This window comes from Anas acuta, chromosome 1 (genome assembly GCF_963932015.1).
Source record: "Anas acuta chromosome 1, bAnaAcu1.1, whole genome shotgun sequence".
NCBI lineage: Eukaryota > Metazoa > Chordata > Aves > Anseriformes > Anatidae > Anas > Anas acuta.
This window is the reverse complement of record NC_088979.1, coordinates 80,523,309-80,538,011: the sequence shown is the minus strand read 5'-3', so window position 1 is coordinate 80,538,011 and position 14,703 is coordinate 80,523,309. Positions and strand designations below refer to the sequence as shown.

Below are 14,703 nucleotides of genomic sequence, written 5' to 3'. Positions count from 1 at the left end.
GGCTGCTCTTGACTTGGACTGGCGCACGCTTCGTTGGGTTAAAAACTGGCTGGATAGCCGGGCCCAAAGAGTCGTGGTAAATGGAGTCAAGTCCAGCTGGAGGCCAGTCACTAGTGGCGTCCCCCAGGGCTCGGTACTGGGGCCGGTCCTCTTTCATATCTTCATCAATGATCTGGACGAGGGCATTGAGTGCACCCTCAGTAAGTTTGCAGATGACACCAAGCTAGGTGCGTGTGTCGATCTGCTTGAGGGTAGGAAAGCTCTGCGGGAGGATCTGGATAGGCTGCACCGATGGGCTGAGGTCAACTGCATGAAGTTCAACAAGGCCAAGTGCCGGGTCCTGCACCTGGGGCGCAATAACCCCAAGCAGAGCTACAGGCTGGGAGATGAGTGATTGGAGAGCTGCCAGGCAGAGAAGGACCTGGGAGTGATGGCGGACAGTCGGCTGAATATGAGCCAGCAGTGTGCTCAGGTGGCCAAGAAGGCCAACAGCATCCTGGCTTGTATCAGAAACAGTGTGACCAGCAGGGCTAGGGAGGTGATGGTCCCCCTGCACTCGGCTCTGGTGAGGCCGCACCTCGAGTACTGTGTTCAGTTTTGGGCTCCTCGCTACAAGAAGGACATCAAGGTGCTCGAGCGGGTCCAGAGAAGGGCGACGAAGCTGGTGAGGGGCCTGGAGAACAAGTCCTACAAGGAGCGGCTGAGGGAGCTGGGCTTGTTCAGCCTGGAGAAGAGGAGGCTCAGGGGGGACTTTATTGCTCTCTACAGGTACCTCAAAGGAGGCTGTAGCGAGGTGGGGGATGGCCTGTTCTCCCACGTGCCTGGTGACAGGACGAGGGGGAATGGGCTTAAGTTGCGCCGGGGGAGTTTTAGGTTAGTTGTTAGGAAGAACTCTTTCCTGAAAGGGTTGTTAGACACTGGAACAGGCTGCCCAGGGAGAAGACGAGGGGCCTGGAGGATGACGTCCGCTCTCTGCGCACGGAGTTTCAGCAGTCCCAGGAGGAGTGCTCCAGGTGGCAACGGGAGGCGGAGGCGGGCGAGTGGTGGCAGCTGGCGGCCGAGCTCCAGCAGCGGCACCGGGAGCTGATTACAAAATTCAGATTGAGTTGAGACCTCATTTATAACAATAACCAAGTGTTCAAATCTCACCCAAAGGCATTCCAAATGGGGGGGGGGGGAGAGAGAAGAGAGAGAGTCTCAGCCCATCGACTGGTCCCAGGAGTCAGGAGGTCCTAAGGATGTTGGATTCCCTCGGGGTGGTATCTCCCCTGATGGTGGTATCTTCCCTAACATCCCCTCTCTCTTAGGCCAATTTATATTATTTTCTCTCTTTTGGGTGGAGCTTGAGTGGCTCTAGTCAAGCATATCTTAGTTATGATTGGTGAAAAGTTCTCCCGTCTCCGTTTAAAGTAATAGGCTCCGAGAAATTCAGAGCGCATGCTCGGTGAGGGGTGGTTGCTAGTGAACAAAGCAGGAGAGATTAAAGCCTCCTTCTTCAAGTCAGTAAGATACTGGGCTACAAAGATGGCGAAGGGCCTAGAGGGGAAGTCGTATGAGGAGCGGCTGAGGTCACTGGGCCTGTTCAGGCTGGAAAAGAGGCGGCTGAGGGGAGGCCTCGTCGCAGTCTACAGCTTCCTCGAGAGGGGGAGTGGAGGGGCAGGGTCCGATCTATTCTCTTCAGTCACCACTGATAGGACCCACGGCAACGGTGTCAGCCTGAGGCAGGGGAGGTTTAGGCTAGACATCAGGAAGAGGTTCTTCACGGAGAGGGTGGTCGCACACTGGAACGGGCTCCTCAGGGAAGTAGTCGCTGCACTAAGCCTGTCAGCATTCAAGAAGTATTTGGACTGCGCACTTGGTCACGCGGCCTGAATTTTTGGGTACACCTGTGTGGTGCCAGGAGTTGGACTCGATGATCCTTATGGGGCCCTTCCAACTCGGGATAATCTATGATTCTATACCCGCCTTTGGTTTCAGTGAGAATTCAGGCCCTGAAAACAACCGAAGTTTCTTCTGGGTGGTGTTTTTTTTCTGAATAGGGTAACTTCATTTCCCTTTGAAGACTTACGAGGATGTCCTAACAAAAGTTACAAGGGCAGGAAACAGTACCTGAGGCATAGGCTACTTTGCAGCCGGCAGCAGACTATAGGTATGATATTATCATTGCAGACAACTATAAGCTATGTAATGTGAAGTGTTCCGGCGTGCTTACGCTCTGCCAGAGGCCAGAAAATGGGACCTTCATTTTAAGACTGTATCAAAAAGGAAACAGAAGCAACAACAGAAACAATGGCGGCGAGGCCCGGCGGCGACGGCACTGGCGCCGCCCGCCCAGTACCGGCCACGGAGGCGGCTGCGTCACTTCTGGCCGCCTCCGGGTCACCGGTGCGCAAGGCCCACGCCAAGCGCGCGGCGGCCGCGTCCCTGCCGGAGGCTCCCGAGCAGAAAAGGCGCCGCTCCGGGCCCCTAGCGGCCTGGGCTCCCAGCAACCGCGCCCCGTTGTGGGCTATCAGCATCCCGACGGCACCAGGCCCAGGGCTTCCCCGCAAGGCCGTGACCATCACCGCAGCCCCCCAGGCCAGTGAAAAGGCCTCGTGGGCGGCTTCGGGATCGGCAGCGCCGCCTCCGGTACCGGGGGTGCTGCGGTGGGCGGCAGGGGACCCGAGGGGGCAGCTAGCGGAGCTGCGGGAGAAGACGAGGGGCCTGGAGGATGACATCCGCTCTCTGCGCACGGAGCTGCAGCAGTCCCGGGAGGAGTGCTCCAGGTGGCAACGGGAGGCGGAGGCGGAGGCGAGCGAGTGGTGGCGGCTGGCGGCCGAGCTCCAGCAGCGGAGCGCGGCCGAGCGGCAGCGGCTGGCGGCTGAGCTCCAGCAGCGGCACCGGGAGCTGGAGGAGCTCCGGGTGGTGGCGCGGGACCGGGAGGAGCGGCTGGGGGCCGTCCAGATTTTGGGGGCTCTTCCCCAAATTCTGCTTGGCTTTTCCTGCAAACTTTGGGGGAGTTTCCACCAATTCTGTGCGTTTCCCAACCAAATCTTGGCAAAGCTGCGGGAGTTGTCGGGGGCGCTGTCGCGGCGCGAGGCGGAGGCGTCGGAGCTGGAGATGGAGCGGCGCTGCCTGCACAACCAGCTGCAGGAGCTCAAGGCGGAGCTGCGGGATGTGTCGGGGGCACTGTCACGGCGCGAGGCGGAGGTGTCGGAGCTGGAGATGGAGCGGCGCCGACTGCACAACCGGCTGCAGGAGCTCAAGGCAGAGCTGCGGGATGTGTCGGGGGCGCTGTCACAGCGTGAGGCAAAGGTGTCGGAGCTGCGGTATAATTCTTCTGTTGTTTTAATTTTTCCGGGGAACTACAGGCCGGTCAGTTTGACCCCAGTACCAGAGAAGCTCATGGAGCAGATCCTCTTGAGAGTCATCTTGTGGCACTTGCAGGGCAAGCAGGCGATCAGGCCCAGTCAGCATGGGTTTATGGAAGGCAGATCCTGCTTGACGAACCTGATCTCCTTCTATGACAAAGTGATGCGCTGGGTGGACGAGGGAAAGGCTGTGGATGTGGTCTACCTTGACTTCAGCAAGGCTTTTGACACCGTCTCCCACAGCATTCTCCTCAAGAAACTGGCTGCTCTTGACTTGGACTGGCGCACGCTTCGTTGGGTTAAAAACTGGCTGGATAGCCGGGCCCAAAGAGTCGTGGTAAATGGAGTCAAGTCCAGCTGGAGGCCAGTCACTAGTGGCGTCCCCCAGGGCTCGGTACTGGGGCCGGTCCTCTTTCATATCTTCATCAATGATCTGGACGAGGGCATTGAGTGCACCCTCAGTAAGTTTGCAGATGACACCAAGCTAGGTGCGTGTGTCGATCTGCTTGAGGGTAGGAAAGCTCTGCGGGAGGATCTGGATAGGCTGCACCGATGGGCTGAGGTCAACTGCATGAAGTTCAACAAGGCCAAGTGCCGGGTCCTGCACCTGGGGCGCAATAACCCCAAGCAGAGCTACAGGCTGGGAGATGAGTGATTGGAGAGCTGCCAGGCAGAGAAGGACCTGGGAGTGATGGCGGACAGTCAGCTGAATATGAGCCAGCAGTGTGCTCAGGTGGCCAAGAAGGCCAACAGCATCCTGGCTTGTATCAGAAACAGTGTGACCAGCAGGGCTAGGGAGGTGATGGTCCCCCTGCACTCGGCTCTGGTGAGGCCGCACCTCGAGTACTGTGTTCAGTTTTGGGCTCCTCGCTACAAGAAGGACATCAAGGTGCTCGAGCGGGTCCAGAGAAGGGCGACGAAGCTGGTGAGGGGCCTGGAGAACAAGTCCTACAAGGAGCGGCTGAGGGAGCTGGGCTTGTTCAGCCTGGAGAAGAGGAGGCTCAGGGGGGACTTTATTGCTCTCTACAGGTACCTCAAAGGAGGCTGTAGCGAGGTGGGGGATGGCCTGTTCTCCCACGTGCCTGGTGACAGGACGAGGGGGAATGGGCTTAAGTTGCGCCGGGGGAGTTTTAGGTTAGTTGTTAGGAAGAACTCTTTCCTGAAAGGGTTGTTAGACACTGGAACAGGCTGCCCAGGGAGAAGACGAGGGGCCTGGAGGATGACGTCCGCTCTCTGCGCACGGAGTTTCAGCAGTCCCAGGAGGAGTGCTCCAGGTGGCAACGGGAGGCGGAGGCGGGCGAGTGGTGGCAGCTGGCGGCCGAGCTCCAGCAGCGGCACCGGGAGCTGATTACAAAATTCAGATTGAGTTGAGACCTCATTTATAACAATAACCAAGTGTTCAAATCTCACCCAAAGGCATTCCAAATGGGGGGGGGGGGAGAGAGAAGAGAGAGAGTCTCAGCCCATCGACTGGTCCCAGGAGTCAGGAGGTCCTAAGGATGTTGGATTCCCTCGGGGTGGTATCTCCCCTGATGGTGGTATCTTCCCTAACATCCCCTCTCTCTTAGGCCAATTTATATTATTTTCTCTCTTTTGGGTGGAGCTTGAGTGGCTCTAGTCAAGCATATCTTAGTTATGATTGGTGAAAAGTTCTCCCGTCTCCGTTTAAAGTAATAGGCTCCGAGAAATTCAGAGCGCATGCTCGGTGAGGGGTGGTTGCTAGTGAACAAAGCAGGAGAGATTAAAGCCTCCTTCTTCAAGTCAGTAAGATACTGGGCTACAAAGATGGCGAAGGGCCTAGAGGGGAAGTCGTATGAGGAGCGGCTGAGGTCACTGGGCCTGTTCAGGCTGGAAAAGAGGCGGCTGAGGGGAGGCCTCGTCGCAGTCTACAGCTTCCTCGAGAGGGGGAGTGGAGGGGCAGGGACCGATCTATTCTCTTCAGTCACCACTGATAGGACCCACGGCAACGGTGTCAGCCTGAGGCAGGGGAGGTTTAGGCTAGACATCAGGAAGAGGTTCTTCACGGAGAGGGTGGTCGCACACTGGAACGGGCTCCTCAGGGAAGTAGTCGCTGCACTAAGCCTGTCAGCATTCAAGAAGTATTTGGACTGCGCACTTGGTCACGCGGCCTGAATTTTTGGGTACACCTGTGTGGTGCCAGGAGTTGGACTCGATGATCCTTATGGGGCCCTTCCAACTCGGGATAATCTATGATTCTATACCCGCCTTTGGTTTCAGTGAGAATTCAGGCCCTGAAAACAACCGAAGTTTCTTCTGGGTGGTGTTTTTTTTCTGAATAGGGTAACTTCATTTCCCTTTGAAGACTTACGAGGATGTCCTAACAAAAGTTACAAGGGCAGGAAACAGTACCTGAGGCATAGGCTACTTTGCAGCCGGCAGCAGACTATAGGTATGATATTATCATTGCAGACAACTATAAGCTATGTAATGTGAAGTGTTCCGGCGTGCTTACGCTCTGCCAGAGGCCAGAAAATGGGACCTTCATTTTAAGACTGTATCAAAAAGGAAACAGAAGCAACAACAGAAACAATGGCGGCGAGGCCCGGCGGCGACGGCACTGGCGCCGCCCGCCCAGTACCGGCCACGGAGGCGGCTGCGTCACTTCTGGCCGCCTCCGGGTCACCGGTGCGCAAGGCCCACGCCAAGCGCGCGGCGGCCGCGTCCCTGCCGGAGGCTCCCGAGCAGAAAAGGCGCCGCTCCGGGCCCCTAGCGGCCTGGGCTCCCAGCAACCGCGCCCCGTTGTGGGCTATCAGCATCCCGACGGCACCAGGCCCAGGGCTTCCCCGCAAGGCCGTGACCATCACCGCAGCCCCCCAGGCCAGTGAAAAGGCCTCGTGGGCGGCTTCGGGATCGGCAGCGCCGCCTCCGGTACCGGGGGTGCTGCGGTGGGCGGCAGGGGACCCGAGGGGGCAGCTAGCGGAGCTGCGGGAGAAGACGAGGGGCCTGGAGGATGACATCCGCTCTCTGCGCACGGAGCTGCAGCAGTCCCGGGAGGAGTGCTCCAGGTGGCAACGGGAGGCGGAGGCGGAGGCGAGCGAGTGGTGGCGGCTGGCGGCCGAGCTCCAGCAGCGGAGCGCGGCCGAGCGGCAGCGGCTGGCGGCTGAGCTCCAGCAGCGGCACCGGGAGCTGGAGGAGCTCCGGGTGGTGGCGCGGGACCGGGAGGAGCGGCTGGGGGCCGTCCAGATTTTGGGGGCTCTTCCCCAAATTCTGCTTGGCTTTTCCTGCAAACTTTGGGGGAGTTTCCACCAATTCTGTGCGTTTCCCAACCAAATCTTGGCAAAGCTGCGGGAGTTGTCGGGGGCGCTGTCGCGGCGCGAGGCGGAGGCGTCGGAGCTGGAGATGGAGCGGCGCTGCCTGCACAACCAGCTGCAGGAGCTCAAGGCGGAGCTGCGGGATGTGTCGGGGGCACTGTCACGGCGCGAGGCGGAGGTGTCGGAGCTGGAGATGGAGCGGCGCCGACTGCACAACCGGCTGCAGGAGCTCAAGGCAGAGCTGCGGGATGTGTCGGGGGCGCTGTCACAGCGTGAGGCAAAGGTGTCGGAGCTGCGGTATAATTCTTCTGTTGTTTTAATTTTTCCGGGGAACTACAGGCCGGTCAGTTTGACCCCAGTACCAGAGAAGCTCATGGAGCAGATCCTCTTGAGAGTCATCTTGTGGCACTTGCAGGGCAAGCAGGCGATCAGGCCCAGTCAGCATGAGTTTATGGAAGGCAGATCCTGCTTGACGAACCTGATCTCCTTCTATGACAAAGTGATGCGCTGGGTGGACGAGGGAAAGGCTGTGGATGTGGTCTACCTTGACTTCAGCAAGGCTTTTGACACCGTCTCCCACAGCATTCTCCTCAAGAAACTGGCTGCTCTTGACTTGGACTGGCGCACGCTTCGTTGGGTTAAAAACTGGCTGGATAGCCGGGCCCAAAGAGTCGTGGTAAATGGAGTCAAGTCCAGCTGGAGGCCAGTCACTAGTGGCGTCCCCCAGGGCTCGGTACTGGGGCCGGTCCTCTTTCATATCTTCATCAATGATCTGGACGAGGGCATTGAGTGCACCCTCAGTAAGTTTGCAGATGACACCAAGCTAGGTGCGTGTGTCGATCTGCTTGAGGGTAGGAAAGCTCTGCGGGAGGATCTGGATAGGCTGCACCGATGGGCTGAGGTCAACTGCATGAAGTTCAACAAGGCCAAGTGCCGGGTCCTGCACCTGGGGCGCAATAACCCCAAGCAGAGCTACAGGCTGGGAGATGAGTGATTGGAGAGCTGCCAGGCAGAGAAGGACCTGGGAGTGATGGCGGACAGTCGGCTGAATATGAGCCAGCAGTGTGCTCAGGTGGCCAAGAAGGCCAACAGCATCCTGGCTTGTATCAGAAACAGTGTGACCAGCAGGGCTAGGGAGGTGATGGTCCCCCTGCACTCGGCTCTGGTGAGGCCGCACCTCGAGTACTGTGTTCAGTTTTGGGCTCCTCGCTACAAGAAGGACATCAAGGTGCTCGAGCGGGTCCAGAGAAGGGCGACGAAGCTGGTGAGGGGCCTGGAGAACAAGTCCTACAAGGAGCGGCTGAGGGAGCTGGGCTTGTTCAGCCTGGAGAAGAGGAGGCTCAGGGGGGACTTTATTGCTCTCTACAGGTACCTCAAAGGAGGCTGTAGCGAGGTGGGGGATGGCCTGTTCTCCCACGTGCCTGGTGACAGGACGAGGGGGAATGGGCTTAAGTTGCGCCGGGGGAGTTTTAGGTTAGTTGTTAGGAAGAACTCTTTCCTGAAAGGGTTGTTAGACACTGGAACAGGCTGCCCAGGGAGAAGACGAGGGGCCTGGAGGATGACGTCCGCTCTCTGCGCACGGAGCTGCAGCAGTCCCAGGAGGAGTGCTCCAGGTGGCAACGGGAGGCGGAGGCGGGCGAGTGGTGGCAGCTGGCGGCCGAGCTCCAGCAGCGGCACCGGGAGCTGATTACAAAATTCAGATTGAGTTGAGACCTCATTTATAACAATAACCAAGTGTTCAAATCTCACCCAAAGGCATTCCAAATGGGGGGGGGGGGAGAGAGAAGAGAGAGAGTCTCAGCCCATCGACTGGTCCCAGGAGTCAGGAGGTCCTAAGGATGTTGGATTCCCTCGGGGTGGTATCTCCCCTGATGGTGGTATCTTCCCTAACATCCCCTCTCTCTTAGGCCAATTTATATTATTTTCTCTCTTTTGGGTGGAGCTTGAGTGGCTCTAGTCAAGCATATCTTAGTTATGATTGGTGAAAAGTTCTCCCGTCTCCGTTTAAAGTAATAGGCTCCGAGAAATTCAGAGCGCATGCTCGGTGAGGGGTGGTTGCTAGTGAACAAAGCAGGAGAGATTAAAGCCTCCTTCTTCAAGTCAGTAAGATACTGGGCTACAAAGATGGCGAAGGGCCTAGAGGGGAAGTCGTATGAGGAGCGGCTGAGGTCACTGGGCCTGTTCAGGCTGGAAAAGAGGCGGCTGAGGGGAGGCCTCGTCGCAGTCTACAGCTTCCTCGAGAGGGGGAGTGGAGGGGCAGGGTCCGATCTATTCTCTTCAGTCACCACTGATAGGACCCACGGCAACGGTGTCAGCCTGAGGCAGGGGAGGTTTAGGCTAGACATCAGGAAGAGGTTCTTCACGGAGAGGGTGGTCGCACACTGGAACGGGCTCCTCAGGGAAGTAGTCGCTGCACTAAGCCTGTCAGCATTCAAGAAGTATTTGGACTGCGCACTTGGTCACGCGGCCTGAATTTTTGGGTACACCTGTGTGGTGCCAGGAGTTGGACTCGATGATCCTTATGGGGCCCTTCCAACTCGGGATAATCTATGATTCTATACCCGCCTTTGGTTTCAGTGAGAATTCAGGCCCTGAAAACAACCGAAGTTTCTTCTGGGTGGTGTTTTTTTTCTGAATAGGGTAACTTCATTTCCCTTTGAAGACTTACGAGGATGTCCTAACAAAAGTTACAAGGGCAAGAAACAGTACCTGAGGCATAGGCTACTTTGCAGCCGGCAGCAGACTATAGGTATGATATTATCATTGCAGACAACTATAAGCTATGTAATGTGAAGTGTTCCGGCGTGCTTACGCTCTGCCAGAGGCCAGAAAATGGGACCTTCATTTTAAGACTGTATCAAAAAGGAAACAGAAGCAACAACAGAAACAATGGCGGCGAGGCCCGGCGGCGACGGCACTGGCGCCGCCCGCCCAGTACCGGCCACGGAGGCGGCTGCGTCACTTCTGGCCGCCTCCGGGTCACCGGTGCGCAAGGCCCACACCAAGCGCGCGGCGGCCGCGTCCCTGCCGGAGGCTCCCGAGCAGAAAAGGCGCCGCTCCGGGCCCCTAGCGGCCTGGGCTCCCAGCAACCGCGCCCCGTTGTGGGCTATCAGCATCCCGACGGCACCAGGCCCAGGGCTTCCCCGCAAGGCCGTGACCATCACCGCAGCCCCCCAGGCCAGTGAAAAGGCCTCGTGGGCGGCTTCGGGATCGGCAGCGCCGCCTCCGGTACCGGGGGTGCTGCGGTGGGCGGCGGGGGACCCGAGGGGGCAGCTAGCGGAGCTGCGGGAGAAGACGAGGGGCCTGGAGGATGACATCCGCTCTCTGCGCACGGAGCTGCAGCAGTCCCGGGAGGAGTGCTCCAGGTGGCAACGGGAGGCGGAGGCGGAGGCGAGCGAGTGGTGGCGGCTGGCGGCCGAGCTCCAGCAGCGGAGCGCGGCCGAGCGGCAGCGGCTGGCGGCTGAGCTCCAGCAGCGGCACCGGGAGCTGGAGGAGCTCCGGGTGGTGGCGCGGGACCGGGAGGAGCGGCTGGGGGCCGTCCAGATTTTGGGGGCTCTTCCCCAAATTCTGCTTGGCTTTTCCTGCAAACTTTGGGGGAGTTTCCACCAATTCTGTGCGTTTCCCAACCAAATCTTGGCAAAGCTGCGGGAGTTGTCGGGGGCGCTGTCGCGGCGCGAGGCGGAGGCGTCGGAGCTGGAGATGGAGCGGCGCTGCCTGCACAACCAGCTGCAGGAGCTCAAGGCGGAGCTGCGGGATGTGTCGGGGGCACTGTCACGGCGCGAGGCGGAGGTGTCGGAGCTGGAGATGGAGCGGCGCCGACTGCACAACCGGCTGCAGGAGCTCAAGGCAGAGCTGCGGGATGTGTCGGGGGCGCTGTCACAGCGTGAGGCAAAGGTGTCGGAGCTGCGGTATAATTCTTCTGTTGTTTTAATTTTTCCGGGGAACTACAGGCCGGTCAGTTTGACCCCAGTACCAGAGAAGCTCATGGAGCAGATCCTCTTGAGAGTCATCTTGTGGCACTTGCAGGGCAAGCAGGCGATCAGGCCCAGTCAGCATGGGTTTATGGAAGGCAGATCCTGCTTGACGAACCTGATCTCCTTCTATGACAAAGTGATGCGCTGGATGGACGAGGGAAAGGCTGTGGATGTGGTCTACCTTGACTTCAGCAAGGCTTTTGACACCGTCTCCCACAGCATTCTCCTCAAGAAACTGGCTGCTCTTGACTTGGACTGGCGCACGCTTCGTTGGGTTAAAAACTGGCTGGATAGCCGGGCCCAAAGAGTCGTGGTAAATGGAGTCAAGTCCAGCTGGAGGCCAGTCACTAGTGGCGTCCCCCAGGGCTCGGTACTGGGGCCGGTCCTCTTTCATATCTTCATCAATGATCTGGACGAGGGCATTGAGTGCACCCTCAGTAAGTTTGCAGATGACACCAAGCTAGGTGCGTGTGTCGATCTGCTTGAGGGTAGGAAAGCTCTGCGGGAGGATCTGGATAGGCTGCACCGATGGGCTGAGGTCAACTGCATGAAGTTCAACAAGGCCAAGTGCCGGGTCCTGCACCTGGGGCGCAATAACCCCAAGCAGAGCTACAGGCTGGGAGATGAGTGATTGGAGAGCTGCCAGGCAGAGAAGGACCTGGGAGTGATGGCGGACAGTCGGCTGAATATGAGCCAGCAGTGTGCTCAGGTGGCCAAGAAGGCCAACAGCATCCTGGCTTGTATCAGAAACAGTGTGACCAGCAGGGCTAGGGAGGTGATGGTCCCCCTGCACTCGGCTCTGGTAAGGCCGCACCTCGAGTACTGTGTTCAGTTTTGGGCTCCTCGCTACAAGAAGGACATCAAGGTGCTCGAGCGGGTCCAGAGAAGGGCGACGAAGCTGGTGAGGGGCCTGGAGAACAAGTCCTACAAGGAGCGGCTGAGGGAGCTGGGCTTGTTCAGCCTGGAGAAGAGGAGGCTCAGGGGGGACTTTATTGCTCTCTACAGGTACCTCAAAGGAGGCTGTAGCGAGGTGGGGGATGGCCTGTTCTCCCACGTGCCTGGTGACAGGACGAGGGGGAATGGGCTTAAGTTGCGCCGGGGGAGTTTTAGGTTAGTTGTTAGGAAGAACTCTTTCCTGAAAGGGTTGTTAGACACTGGAACAGGCTGCCCAGGGAGAAGACGAGGGGCCTGGAGGATGACGTCCGCTCTCTGCGCACGGAGTTTCAGCAGTCCCAGGAGGAGTGCTCCAGGTGGCAACGGGAGGCGGAGGCGGGCGAGTGGTGGCAGCTGGCGGCCGAGCTCCAGCAGCGGCACCGGGAGCTGATTACAAAATTCAGATTGAGTTGAGACCTCATTTATAACAATAACCAAGTGTTCAAATCTCACCCAAAGGCATTCCAAATGGGGGGGGGGGGAGAGAGAAGAGAGAGAGTCTCAGCCCATCGACTGGTCCCAGGAGTCAGGAGGTCCTAAGGATGTTGGATTCCCTCGGGGTGGTATCTCCCCTGATGGTGGTATCTTCCCTAACATCCCCTCTCTCTTAGGCCAATTTATATTATTTTCTCTCTTTTGGGTGGAGCTTGAGTGGCTCTAGTCAAGCATATCTTAGTTATGATTGGTGAAAAGTTCTCCCGTCTCCGTTTAAAGTAATAGGCTCCGAGAAATTCAGAGCGCATGCTCGGTGAGGGGTGGTTGCTAGTGAACAAAGCAGGAGAGATTAAAGCCTCCTTCTTCAAGTCAGTAAGATACTGGGCTACAAAGATGGCGAAGGGCCTAGAGGGGAAGTCATATGAGGAGCGGCTGAGGTCACTGGGCCTGTTCAGGCTGGAAAAGAGGCGGCTGAGGGGAGGCCTCGTCGCAGTCTACAGCTTCCTCGAGAGGGGGAGTGGAGGGGCAGGGACCGATCTATTCTCTTCAGTCACCACTGATAGGACCCACGGCAACGGTGTCAGCCTGAGGCAGGGGAGGTTTAGGCTAGACATCAGGAAGAGGTTCTTCACGGAGAGGGTGGTCGCACACTGGAACGGGCTCCTCAGGGAAGTAGTCGCTGCACTAAGCCTGTCAGCATTCAAGAAGTATTTGGACTGCGCACTTGGTCACGCGGCCTGAATTTTTGGGTACACCTGTGTGGTGCCAGGAGTTGGACTCGATGATCCTTATGGGGCCCTTCCAACTCGGGATAATCTATGATTCTATACCCGCCTTTGGTTTCAGTGAGAATTCAGGCCCTGAAAACAACCGAAGTTTCTTCTGGGTGGTGTTTTTTTTCTGAATAGGGTAACTTCATTTCCCTTTGAAGACTTACGAGGATGTCCTAACAAAAGTTACAAGGGCAGGAAACAGTACCTGAGGCATAGGCTACTTTGCAGCCGGCAGCAGACTATAGGTATGATATTATCATTGCAGACAACTATAAGCTATGTAATGTGAAGTGTTCCGGCGTGCTTACGCTCTGCCAGAGGCCAGAAAATGGGACCTTCATTTTAAGACTGTATCAAAAAGGAAACAGAAGCAACAACAGAAACAATGGCGGCGAGGCCCGGCGGCGACGGCACTGGCGCCGCCCGCCCAGTACCGGCCACGGAGGCGGCTGCGTCACTTCTGGCCGCCTCCGGGTCACCGGTGCGCAAGGCCCACGCCAAGCGCGCGGCGGCCGCGTCCCTGCCGGAGGCTCCCGAGCAGAAAAGGCGCCGCTCCGGGCCCCTAGCGGCCTGGGCTCCCAGCAACCGCGCCCCGTTGTGGGCTATCAGCATCCCGACGGCACCAGGCCCAGGGCTTCCCCGCAAGGCCGTGACCATCACCGCAGCCCCCCAGGCCAGTGAAAAGGCCTCGTGGGCGGCTTCGGGATCGGCAGCGCCGCCTCCGGTACCGGGGGTGCTGCGGTGGGCGGCAGGGGACCCGAGGGGGCAGCTAGCGGAGCTGCGGGAGAAGACGAGGGGCCTGGAGGATGACATCCGCTCTCTGCGCACGGAGCTGCAGCAGTCCCGGGAGGAGTGCTCCAGGTGGCAACGGGAGGCGGAGGCGGAGGCGAGCGAGTGGTGGCGGCTGGCGGCCGAGCTCCAGCAGCGGAGCGCGGCCGAGCGGCAGCGGCTGGCGGCTGAGCTCCAGCAGCGGCACCGGGAGCTGGAGGAGCTCCGGGTGGTGGCGCGGGACCGGGAGGAGCGGCTGGGGGCCGTCCAGATTTTGGGGGCTCTTCCCCAAATTCTGCTTGGCTTTTCCTGCAAACTTTGGGGGAGTTTCCACCAATTCTGTGCGTTTCCCAACCAAATCTTGGCAAAGCTGCGGGAGTTGTCGGGGGCGCTGTCGCGGCGCGAGGCGGAGGCGTCGGAGCTGGAGATGGAGCGGCGCTGCCTGCACAACCAGCTGCAGGAGCTCAAGGCGGAGCTGCGGGATGTGTCGGGGGCACTGTCACGGCGCGAGGCGGAGGTGTCGGAGCTGGAGATGGAGCGGCGCCGACTGCACAACCGGCTGCAGGAGCTCAAGGCAGAGCTGCGGGATGTGTCGGGGGCGCTGTCACAGCGTGAGGCAAAGGTGTCGGAGCTGCGGTATAATTCTTCTGTTGTTTTAATTTTTCCGGGGAACTACAGGCCGGTCAGTTTGACCCCAGTACCAGAGAAGCTCATGGAGCAGATCCTCTTGAGAGTCATCTTGTGGCACTTGCAGGGCAAGCAGGCGATCAGGCCCAGTCAGCATGGGTTTATGGAAGGCAGATCCTGCTTGACGTTCTATGACAAAGTGATGCGCTGGGTGGACGAGGGAAAGGCTGTGGATGTGGTCTACCTTGACTTCAGCAAGGCTTTTGACACCGTCTCCCACAGCATTCTCCTCAAGCAACTGGCTGCTCTTGACTTGGACTGGCGCACGCTTCGTTGGGTTAAAAACTGGCTGGATAGCCGGGCCCAAAGAGTCGTGGTAAATGGAGTCAAGTCCAGCTGGAGGCCAGTCACTAGTGGCGTCCCCCAGGGCTCGGTACTGGGGCCGGTCCTCTTTCATATCTTCATCAATGATCTGGATGAGGGCACTGAGTGCACCCTCAGTAAGTTTGCAGATGACACCAAGCTAGGTGCGTGTGTCGATCTGCTTGAGGGTAGGAAAGCTCTGCGGGAT

General features: G+C 58.5%; 3 protein-coding genes across 3 annotated transcripts; all 3 read left to right on the top strand.

Annotated features, from left to right (window-relative positions):
• Positions 1-2,191: 2,191 nt before the first annotated feature.
• LOC137854147 (MICOS complex subunit Mic25-like) lies at positions 2,192-4,721 on the top strand. The gene is made up of 3 exons (XM_068677584.1): positions 2,192-2,937; positions 3,136-3,443; positions 4,517-4,721. The coding sequence occupies exons 1-3, from the start codon at positions 2,290-2,292 to the stop codon at positions 4,719-4,721; spliced, it is 1,161 nt and encodes a 386-aa protein (XP_068533685.1). The 5' UTR covers positions 2,192-2,289.
• A 4,756-nt stretch (positions 4,722-9,477) lies between these two features.
• Positions 9,478-11,943, top strand: LOC137853593 (MICOS complex subunit Mic25-like). Its single transcript, XM_068676498.1, has 3 exons — positions 9,478-10,159; positions 10,358-10,665; positions 11,739-11,943. Exons 1-3 carry the CDS (start codon positions 9,512-9,514, stop codon positions 11,941-11,943), a joined length of 1,161 nt encoding a protein of 386 aa, XP_068532599.1. The 5' UTR covers positions 9,478-9,511.
• Positions 11,944-12,691: 748 nt separating this feature from the next.
• On the top strand, positions 12,692-14,659 carry LOC137852942 (kinesin-like protein KIFC1). Its single transcript, XM_068675337.1, has 3 exons — positions 12,692-13,770; positions 13,969-14,187; positions 14,645-14,659. The coding sequence occupies exons 1-3, from the start codon at positions 13,123-13,125 to the stop codon at positions 14,657-14,659; spliced, it is 882 nt and encodes a 293-aa protein (XP_068531438.1). The 5' UTR covers positions 12,692-13,122.
• Positions 14,660-14,703: the final 44 nt, after the last annotated feature.

Bases quoted from the DNA above. Each gene is read 5' to 3' on its own strand.
- LOC137853593 (XM_068676498.1), top strand. From the start codon at position 9,512: ATGGCGGCGAGGCCCGGCGGCGACGGCACTGGCGCCGCCCGCCCAGTA. The intron at 10,160-10,357 runs GTCCAGATTTTG...CAGCTGCAGGAG, and splicing joins GGGAGGAGCGGCTGGGGGCC to CTCAAGGCGGAGCTGCGGGA. The intron at 10,666-11,738 runs GCCCAGTCAGCA...CTTTCCTGAAAG, and splicing joins CAGGGCAAGCAGGCGATCAG to GGTTGTTAGACACTGGAACA.
- LOC137852942 (XM_068675337.1), top strand. From the start codon at position 13,123: ATGGCGGCGAGGCCCGGCGGCGACGGCACTGGCGCCGCCCGCCCAGTA. The intron at 13,771-13,968 runs GTCCAGATTTTG...CAGCTGCAGGAG, and splicing joins GGGAGGAGCGGCTGGGGGCC to CTCAAGGCGGAGCTGCGGGA.
- LOC137854147 (XM_068677584.1), top strand. From the start codon at position 2,290: ATGGCGGCGAGGCCCGGCGGCGACGGCACTGGCGCCGCCCGCCCAGTA. The intron at 2,938-3,135 runs GTCCAGATTTTG...CAGCTGCAGGAG, and splicing joins GGGAGGAGCGGCTGGGGGCC to CTCAAGGCGGAGCTGCGGGA. The intron at 3,444-4,516 runs GCCCAGTCAGCA...CTTTCCTGAAAG, and splicing joins CAGGGCAAGCAGGCGATCAG to GGTTGTTAGACACTGGAACA.